Here is a 10,327-nt window from a genome sequence, read left to right as displayed (position 1 = left end):
GAGGCCATGATGAGACCTACTTCTAGGCGGGTTAAATGTGGGTAGCACCTATCTATAATCAACCTCTGGAAGGGGTTAATAGGGAAAACTACTGATTAATCATCTGGAATGATATGGAATAGAGTAGAACTGGATAGATGTTCATGGACTGCTGATGCCTGTAGAAGACTAAGTGTATATAGGTAGAGAGATCTATAGTTGGTGTTACCTCTACTCGGGTTTGTCTGCTCACCACCGACATGTCTGCATACCATAAGAAGTGTTTTTACTCCTACAGTTACATTATAGATGTAGCAGCTAAAACACTTCTCTTGAGTGGATGTTAGCAAATTACAGAGTGGCATAGTTCGCCATGGACGATCTTTGTTCTAATCCATTGAGGTTAGCTAGAAAGCCCAATAGCGCTGGGTGCTCTCAAATACCAACTAGTGATAGGGAGCAACTGGCAGTATATGAAATCTACTTAAGTATATGAGAGTTCTCCTCCACTCTGGTAATCTACTACCTTACGAGGTTAGGACTTAATTGAGTAAAGCTGTAGGTTAACGATATTAAGTTTTACTGCTTTGTTTCTTCAAACTCTACTGTTTAGATTTTCAAATTTATTATATTTGTTCCCATTCACAGAAGAATTCATCTTGGTGTGGTGGCAACCTCGGGATCTATCTTCCTAGAGTGAGCCCCCATTATAAAAACCTATACAGGTGTTAATAAAATATCTTTTTAATAATTTCATGTTTCTATAATTACTAAAATGTGTATTGTCTAATACTAATCTCATCAGTCTTGACTAATTCGGGTTATTCCTCTTCAAAGATACAGCAGGCATGTCATTCAAACCCTTGTTAGTTCACCTCCAAACCTTGACTTCACCTTTTTAAAAACAGGCTATACAATCTTTCTTCTGTTAATGGATAGTATGGACGTCCTCTGGGATTATTATGACGTTGGCCTTTCCTAAAACTCAAAATCTTTTTCTCCTCTGCACACTATCCTCAAACTCTATTTCTACCAACCTCAAACTATTTTGCTGTCTGATATAATGACAGTGGTACTAGCTCCTCAGTACTGTTTTCTCTCCTTTCTAGAATCCCACTCTTAACTGCAGAGATGACTTGCAACTCAAACTCCCATGTATAGAATCGTTTACGCTTATTCTCGGTATATTGTACCATGATTATACTTTCAGAAATGCATTTTCCAGTTTCTTGAAATCTGCATTTCATTGGGCGGTAAGTACCTAATTGAAGTTGTTAATTGCATTTACAGAAGAGAATTTACTATTGTATACCAACCTGCTGCCGTTTCCATTCCATATACTTTTTCTGCTTCGCTAATATCTAAAACAAAACTTTCTCCCCTCAGGTTTCTCTCACTATTCGACTTGGAGTCACTTCCATCTATTATTGTACTATTAGTACTCTATTCAACTTCTCCATTGCCTCTACCTTTGCCTTACCAGTGACCATCCCCCTTCTCAGTTACTCTCCCGACCTTCTGAGGTTGGATTTGCAAACCATCTCTTTCTCTGTATCTGACAGGTACAGTCATGTCCGTAAAGTCTTCATACCCCAGCAGCGCAATCATACAACCACAATCCCTCTCTATGGAAAATTGAAAAAAAATTCAAACAACTCAATTAAGAAAGGTATATGAATAGAACTAATAAGCCTTAAGAAAATATTATTACCACTTTATATGACCACCATCTACATCTAGTACAGCATGTATTCTCTCAGACATCCTATCTATCTACCCATTTAACTTCTCTTGGGAAATTAAATCTCATTCCTCCTTTACTGACTGGAATAATTCAGCAGCACTGTGAGGCCTTATATCCAACCTGGAGAATCGATTTCTGAGGGCTCATTTGAGCAGAGCCCAAGTGTTCTCAATAGGATTGAGATCTGGTGTGTTGGGTGGCTAAGGCAATTTTTGATTACCACAGTCTAACTGCAATTTTCTGTTTTCCTCACCACTATGCCAGGAGGCATTGTCTGCTGCTTGGTAGATATTGTCAGAAGGTCTATCCAGACCTTCTATAAAAGGGATAAGGTATGGCTGGTGGATTTCAGTTGCATATTGGTGGGAATTGAGGCCAAGTCTGTCTCTTTTACTGGTCCTTTCTTCCTCCCCCCTCTTCCTAACAAGAATTAACTCAGTCCTGCTACCCTTCATGATTGCAGCATAGACCCCAATACTAGTCCTTCCAGACCTAAAGCTAGGCTTCAAGTTTTTTTCTTCCAGCTCTTCACCAGGTCTAACTCTGACCTTCCTGCCAGTAGGATTTGGATCATAGATAATGGTGGCTTCATCTACAAAAACAACCCAATTCCATGCACCCCTCCAATTCCTCCTTCTCCTAGCAAACTCCTTTCTCTTCTCCTTCTGTCCTTTCCTCCAAAAAGTTTTTTTTCTAGGTATTAGAAGCTTAAAACCAGCTTCTGATATAATCTTATCCACAGATGTCTTTTCCAGACCAATACTTGCTTTTTTGGTAATGTCGCGTAATTCTAAATGAGGCTTGGCATCAATAATGGACTCCACTATCTTGCTTTTTTTGAGGGGTAATTGTTGTTGGTCTTCCAGATCTGGGGGCATCATGGGTATTTCCATCTCTTGATTCAGATCTTTTGACTACTGATTGAACAGTTGCCTTAGAGATACCTATAACCTTAGAAATTTTATTATACCCCATATCAGTATGTTTATACAGGACATAAATTTCCTTATTTTGGTCTTCTCTAGCTCTTCAGGTATGTGGGGGGTTCATGGTAGAGGCGGTTGTTGTGGGGATGGAGGACAACACCGTTGTCGTGCTGGGGTATGAAGACTTTACAGACATGACTGTACTGCAACCCTTCCAATAGTATTGGTTTGTGACCAATGCTGCTCTTGAACTGTGGCAGGTTATCTTCCTGCGCGAATAAGAGATAACATTGCTGTAAACAAGTATATTCATGAATAATGTAAGCAGAAGGTATGGAAAATGGTGTACCATTGATCTCAGGTTTTACATGATTCCTTGGCATATATAATCAATAAATTGACTGACGTCAGGTATTGCATATTTGCCACCCTATCCTACCAGCAACGCCACCCCTCCTACCTGAGTGTTCCACCTGGGGGTTATTGCCAGATTGTACGGTATCTACGAGTATGCTCGGGCGGGTAGCGGCCGCAGGCCATCACTCCTAAATTTTCCAACCAAGCAGCCAAATAAGCTATTCGAGTGCTTCCTGGTGATGCCCTCCCGGCAAAATTCTCGGGACCAGATTAGATAGATTAGATAAACAAGAACATTGAACTTTTCTATCCCCCAACCCGTTCACGCCACCAGCGGACGACGACCTGGGACCGCAATCATGAGGGCTGCAGGAGTAAAATACAAATTCCGAACATTAAGGCTCTCTCCCACTAGCACCACTACAGGTACCAGAGCACTGCGAATACCAACCACCACTGCCAGCAAGCCACCAAAATGTTTAGTTCCGTATTCCCCATCATCATGCCCGTTCCTGCGAGTGGGCCACCCATTGGCTCTGAGCAAAGCAAGCAGCATTAGGGGTCTTGCAGCTGTAGCGGTTGCTCCAGCTGTGTATGTTCCGATGAATTGCCAATTCTTTTGCTTCAAATGCTAATATCTTTCTTTTTTTTACAGTCCGGAGGAGCCAGATATCATCCCGCAGGAGGAAATTCTCGCAAAGATGGATCCCAAAGAAATGGCTCGATTGGCGAGGGTCCGGAATATCGGGATTGCTGTCAGATTTTCCTTCTACCCCCCGCCGTGCTGGTAATTGACGGGCGATAAACTAATAATTTAGCCAGGCGCATATCGATTCTGGAAAAACTACATGTACGGAACGAGTCCTCTTCTACACTGGTAGGATCAAGTCCATCCACGAAGTCCGCGGCAAAGACGCCGTCGGCGCAAAGATGGACTCGATGGACTTGGAGCGAGAAAAGGGCATTACCATCCAGTCTGCTGCTACCTTCTGCGATTGGGTAAAGAAGGAGAATGGCGTTGACGAGAAATACCATATCAACTTGATTGATACTCCTGGGCATATTGATTTTACGATTGAGGTCGAGAGAGCTCTGAGAGTTCTTGATGGTGCGGTTATGATTCTCTGTGCTGTTTCCGGGGTGCAGTCTCAGACTATTACTGTTGATCGTCAGATGAAGAGGTATAATGTACCCAGGATATCATTCGTTAACAAGATGGACCGTATGGGGGCGAATCCTTGGAAGGCTATTGAGCAGATAAATAGTAAGCTGAAGATTCCTGCTGCGGCCATTCAGGTACCCATTGGTGGGGAAGACTCTTTCCAGGGTGTTGTTGATTTGGTTGGGATGAAAGCTATTTTCTTCGAAGGTCACAAGGGGTGGGACTTTACGCCCCGAGCTCTGAAATATATTTGCAACTAACAATTCCTACAGTATCGATGTAATTGAAAAGGAGCTCTCAGAGATTCCAGCAGAGGTTAAGAAACTCGCCGAGGAGAAGCGGGAAGTTCTCATTGCAGCACTGGCAGATGTTGACGACACAATTGCAGAACTTTGGCTAGAGGAAAAGACACCCACTCTGGAGCAGATTAAGGCAGCCATTCGTCAAGCGACTCTTGCAAGAAAATTTACTCCAGTGCTTATTGGTTCTGCTTTGGCAGATAAGGGTGTCCAGCCGATGCTCGATGCTGTTTGTGACTACCTCCCCAACCCATCTGATGTTCCCGCTGTTGCCCTTGACCGTCGACGAAACGAAGTCCCGGTTTCTCTAATTCCATACAACTCGCTCCCATTTGTTGGCTTGGCTTTCAAGTTGGAAGAGGGCAACTTCGGTCAATTGACTTATATTCGTGTGTACCAAGGAACCCTTAAGAAAGGCATGCACTTCTACAATGCAAAGTCAGGGAAAAAGATTAAGGTTCCGAAGATTGTCCGAATGCACTCTGACGAGATGGAGGAAGTGCCCTCAATCGGAGCTGGAGAAATCTGCGCTGTGTTTGGTGTTGACTGTGCCTCTGGCGATACCTTCACTGACGGTGGTCTCCCCTACTCCATGGTTCGCCACCCCCCACCAGCTATCCAGAAGCCGGCTAACAAATCCAGACCTCAATGTTCGTCCCCGACCCCGTAATTTCTCTCTCCATCAAACCCAAAAACAAGGAAACAGCAGCCTTCTCCAAAGCTATGAATCGCTTCCAACGCGAAGATCCAACTTTCCGCTGTAAAGTCGACCTAGAATCCCAAGAAACCATCATATCGGGAATGGGCGAACTCCACCTAGAAATATACGTGGAGCGACTCCGGCGCGAATACGGCCTCGACTGCGTAACCGGAAAACCTGAGGTGGCCTACCGCGAGACCATTGATTCCCGCCAGGAATTCGACTACGTCTTCAAGCGCCAGACCGGCGGCGCCGGAGACTACGCACGCGTGATGGGCTACATGGAGCCCACCCGCGACCCGGAAGGCAAGAATCATTTCGAAGAGCAAATCGTCGGCGGCCACATCTCGGAGAAATTCCTCTACGCCTGTGAGAAGGGCTTCCTGAAGTCGACGGAGAAGGGTCCCATGATCGGGCACAAGGTGCTGGGCACGCGCATGATCATCAACGACGGCGCAACGCACATGGTCGACTCGAGCGAGATGTCATTCAAGATGGCGACGGAGTACGCCTTCCGTGACACCTTCAAGCTCGCCAACCCGATCATCCTCGAACCCATCATGAAGGTGGCCGTCTCCGCGCCCAACGAATTCCAGGGAAACATCGTTGGCCTCATGAACAAGCGCAACGCCGTCATTGAGGACTCCGAAATTGGCGCCGACGAGTTCACACTTACGGCTATGTGCTCACTGAATGCCATGTTCGGCTTCTCGAGTCAGCTGCGCGCGGCGACTCAGGGGAAGGGCGAGTTTAGCATGGAGTTTAAGGATTACCTGCCCACGCCACCGCAACTGCAGAAGGAGCTCATCGCCAATTTCGAGAAGGAGAGGGCCAGGAGGAATGCTACTAGATAGGTGATTGTGAATGCGAAGGGTATATTTTTTGTGGACCCGAGCAGGGGGGAGAGGAAGGGGGAGAAAAAAAAGAGAAGATATATACCGGCTGGCGCACTTTACGAAACTGTTTGGCTTTCCTTCTTCCCTTCTTTCTCACCTTTTTTCTCTATTTCCCTTATTTATTTCCGTTACTGTTCTTTTTTCCATTTCCGAGGTTGGAGGTGGGCAGATGTAGCTTAGATCTCACTGTTCGGGCGGATCCACAGGGTCCGGTATGGCATGGGCATGATACGAATTGGTATAGAATAGATTATCTTCCTTATTTCTGTCGATTCTAGTTTTATCGTGCACCATATAGGGGAAGATTCTCAATTGTCATCTCTTCAGTTCGAGGAGCTTTTCTGTGTTCCCATGGGAAGATTTCCCCAATGCACTCAACGGGGGGACAACTTTTCTTGATGGTAAGAGCCCGAGTGTGGTCCTATGGATATCATAGTTCCCAATTCACCAGACTACAAACAAGAAAACACGTTACGAACTCGGCCCCCGGAGTAAGGCGGGCAGGATATCCATTGCTGGCAAAAAGCCCATCCATTGAACTGTATCTCAACTCCACTCCTATAAAGCGAAATTTACAAGTCGAGTTATAACAGACAAGAGATATAGCTATGGCATCTCCATAAAACCGCTCACATAGCTTACACTGCTCCCATTAACGTCCTCGAGTGCCTCACTCTGAGCGTAATAGAGATACCTAAACTTCCCCAAGTTGCTTCCCTTGTTTTCACCAAACATGAGCTCCGCCGCAGCCATTATCACCCCAATGGGATGCCTTCCACAAATAGTGTTTTTGGTTTTCGATAGATAGGAGGAAAATTCGCTATGCTTTCCAGTGGCAATCGCTACCATACCTTCGTGGTCTAAAGCCCTAATGGACTTATGAAGGGGGTGCCTGATGGCCTGGACGCCATGCTCCTTGAGGTGGATGAACTCAGGATTGGGGTTGTCATGAGTGGGCAGTTCACGGAAGTACCCCGTGTACGAAAAACGTGCACCCCTGTGATAGAAGCTTGAGCAAGGTGTTTCAACAAAGAAGGGGGAGCTCTCTTTTTACCAGTGGCAAAAGTCTGTAGAAATGACAAAAGCATTCTGTGGATCCTCAAGGTAGGGCTTCAGAAGCGTCCCGTAAGCTTTCTCTTGAGCGGTCGAGATGCTTCCGACGACGATCGGGACAATTTTGACGTCTTTGTGTGATTTCCCAGCACGCTCGATAGCTTTATAGATATATGGAAGATGCATTTCGATGCTATGTTCATCTTCATCCACTTTCAAGGAGAGCCAAGTGAACTTTCCCGTGCTTGCTAGCTCTCGAAGAAGCTCGGAGTCTAGAGTGAGCTCTCCGAGAGGCGTATCATAGGAGTCGCAGCCAGAGATACTGCAGCCATTGATGTAAACATGGTGAGCAGGTCCCAAGATGAAGATTCGAGTCCTAAACGGGGAAAAATTAGCTCGATACTTTGGACGATCAGAACTCCAGTTGTGCCATCCGTACGCTTGGGAAAGATCCCATGCCTTGTAGGCGAATCCAGCAGTAGCACCGGAATAACTATAACCAGCATGTCTGCATGGAAATGAAGTGTTAGTTGATCAGTTTGCGAGCAATAGTGGGTAAACTAGAGCCCCAAGTGCTGTAGGCCGCAAGCGGGGAGCGTGGATTCAACAAATGAGATATATGGGGCTTACGGTGCCATAATGATCCTCGCATTTGAAACAGGAAACTCTGGGATTCCGCAATCCTCCGAGCCCGCTATCTTGATCCACGCATTTAGCTGATTATCGAGCTTACGCTTGTCAGCGACGTACCAGGAGTTGGCGTGAGTAGCTATACGGCGAGGCATAACTTTGAGTCGAAGCACTGATTGGGAATTCCGATGGCAATGGTGGTCGGTGTTTGGATGAGAGGTAGAGAGGATGGAGCAAGGAACTGAAAGTGGATTTGTTGATGGGACGGGGTGGAAGGAGAGATGAAGTCAGAGGTACATATAGCAAGGTTGGTGGGGTAAGTGTCTTGTGGAGCAAACTCGAAGCTTACTCGGGTGTGGCAATATACTGACCGGTAGGATACGGGTACGGCACCCGAGCACATGTTCTACCCCACCAGTAAAGAGTTCTACTTGGCCAAGAAGATATCCCCTTGGCCAAGGAGATTACTTTTACAATAGGATGTCCTACCGGAAAAGAAAAATTTCACCTATCCCACTCATCAAGCCTTTAGTATAAAGAACGATATTGTAATAATATTATTAAAAATATAAATATTATTTGCTTAGAGTAATGTAATAATATTATTTGCTTAGAACTATTTTATGAAATTATTTTATAGTATCAAAATTTAATTAGAATTTTAAATTATTAGCTATCATAAGGGAATAAATCTAGTTGTCATATTTTTTGCTCTAAAAAACTGTACAGGAAACTCTAGAATTTATAGTATTGAGAACTTTCTAAGATTGACTCAGGTATGATCATTATAAGTATTGTGTGTTAGATATAACTAATTATTAAAGTAGAGAATTTGCAGATATATAATATAGTAGCATTAGTAGTAGAATAACTATTAGTCAGATGAAGAGATAATTAATACATGTATCATAAAATTTACCATACTTATATGAGAATACTGAAAATTATAATAGTATTATAAACTCGTTTCCTCTATATATCTCTGATAATATTAGATATTTAAATCAAGATTTTCAATTTATTTATCACTTGTTAAAGTTAGAGAAAAAATTCTTTGAAGAATTTGAAAATGAAATATTAATAATACTATAAAATAAAAAATTATAGAGAGAAACAAAAATAATAATAAAATAGAACTACTTAAAGATTCAAGTAGTAGATATTTTTTTTATTATAAATAATTATTTTATCAGTAAAGGTCACATATGCTACTCATGTTTTTAAAATTTTTAATTAATGCCACAGTGTGCTCAGATGCTACAGTAAATTGATTTTATAAGTTTTTGTATATATAATAGAATTTAAGCCCAAGCCAACATTGTATTTTAGTTAATGGTGAAAATAATTGCTCAATTATTGTAGGAGGCTACTTAAGTAATAATTAATTTAACTAGAGTTGCAAAATAAAGTCTATTAAGTCTAATATATTAGTAATAGTTTATTGAAAGAAAGTTATATATTTATTTAGCACAAATAGTTTATATTAGTTGGGTTTAATCTAATATAAAAGTTTTCAGAATTGAAAGGTCCTTGCACCTGCCAGACTATTGGACATTTATGTATGAAATGATAGAGAAATTATAACAAATCTATTGCAGTTCATAAAGGATTTCATAGGTTATTGTTTCATTAATGACTTGATTAAGTTGTATGATGGTATGATTATTATTCACATATATAACCTGCTTAGGAGTCATGTGCGTTTCAAACATAACTTAGATTTTAAGTCATGATTATTATGCTATATGGAGATCATTAGTTGAATAAGAGTAAGCCTTATAAGACTTACTAGGATTTCACACATATGATCTATTTAGAAGCTATGTAAGCTATATACATAACCTAGAAAGAAATTAGAGAGATAAAGATTATGTCGTTGGATATGGAGCAGCCCTAGTCCATATGATAGTTGCAGTTATAAGTAGGTTGTAGGAAGGTCTATATGATGCATGTAGTTTGGCCATAGAGATATCTATTTATCAATATAATTGTTTACATAGATGGGATATTTTTCATGCTTTATTTAATATTTTTTTCTCATGGTTCAAGACGTCTTATATGTGCACCAAATGATTTGAAACTGGTGACAGCTTAGTAAAAGAAAAAATATACTTGGCAGCTTCACCCATTGTAAGTGGGGCCTACCCTGTGTTTGACTGCTTCTGTTTCCCTTGCCCCTCCCTTCTGGTCAGGTCAGTTGGGAGTGCCTCTTGGCCGTTGTTTGGTCTGTGCATTTGCCGGACCTGTGCGGCAGGCTTCAGCTGGCTCTGCTTACTTTTTCCCGACTCGGTTATACTTTGGTTCGGCTGGGTTGGCTGGTGTGGCTGGTGTTGATGCCTTCGGGTGTTGGTGCTGCCTCCTTTATAGCTACCGGCTGTGGCAGGTAGGCCCCCCTCAGCTATTCAGTGTTGAGGGTTGGGGCTCTGTTGGTGTGGCCAACACCAGTGGCTGCCCGATGGGGCTGGGTATATGCTGTCCTGTGGCTATCAGATGGTTAATCTGTCTGAGGGGCTGGGGGGGCTGGATGGACTCTGTGGCGTCTAGTGTGTGGGGCTTGGGGGGGCTGATTGGGGGGGAAGAG

At 43.1% G+C, this 10,327-nt stretch overlaps 2 protein-coding genes; one reads left to right on the top strand and one right to left on the bottom strand.

The window, feature by feature from the left end:
* Nucleotides 1-3,365: 3,365 nt before the first annotated feature.
* Nucleotides 3,366-6,335, top strand: GSTUM_00000435001 (uncharacterized protein; the record flags this gene model as incomplete). XM_002837603.2 has 6 exons in its annotated part: nucleotides 3,366-3,598; nucleotides 3,662-3,761; nucleotides 3,829-4,385; nucleotides 4,441-4,726; nucleotides 4,829-5,062; nucleotides 5,110-6,335. The coding sequence occupies 6 exons, from the start codon at nucleotides 3,366-3,368 to the stop codon at nucleotides 6,019-6,021; spliced, it is 2,322 nt and encodes a 773-aa protein (XP_002837649.1). The 3' UTR covers nucleotides 6,022-6,335.
* Nucleotides 6,336-6,564: 229 nt separating this feature from the next.
* GSTUM_00000434001 (uncharacterized protein) lies at nucleotides 6,565-8,212 on the bottom strand. XM_002837602.2 has 4 exons: nucleotides 7,747-8,212; nucleotides 7,556-7,624; nucleotides 7,118-7,492; nucleotides 6,565-7,060 (listed from the first exon to the last, which is right to left on the bottom strand). The coding sequence occupies exons 1-4, from the start codon at nucleotides 7,899-7,901 to the stop codon at nucleotides 6,670-6,672; spliced, it is 990 nt and encodes a 329-aa protein (XP_002837648.1). The 5' UTR covers nucleotides 7,902-8,212; the 3' UTR covers nucleotides 6,565-6,669.
* Between the last annotated feature and the right edge of the window lie 2,115 nt (nucleotides 8,213-10,327).

Source organism: Tuber melanosporum (genome assembly GCF_000151645.1).
Source record: "Tuber melanosporum whole genome shotgun sequence assembly, scaffold_196, strain Mel28".
NCBI classification, from domain to species: domain Eukaryota; kingdom Fungi; phylum Ascomycota; class Pezizomycetes; order Pezizales; family Tuberaceae; genus Tuber; species Tuber melanosporum.
The sequence above is the reverse complement of the archived record's forward strand: the minus strand, read 5'-3'. Positions and strand labels throughout refer to the sequence as shown.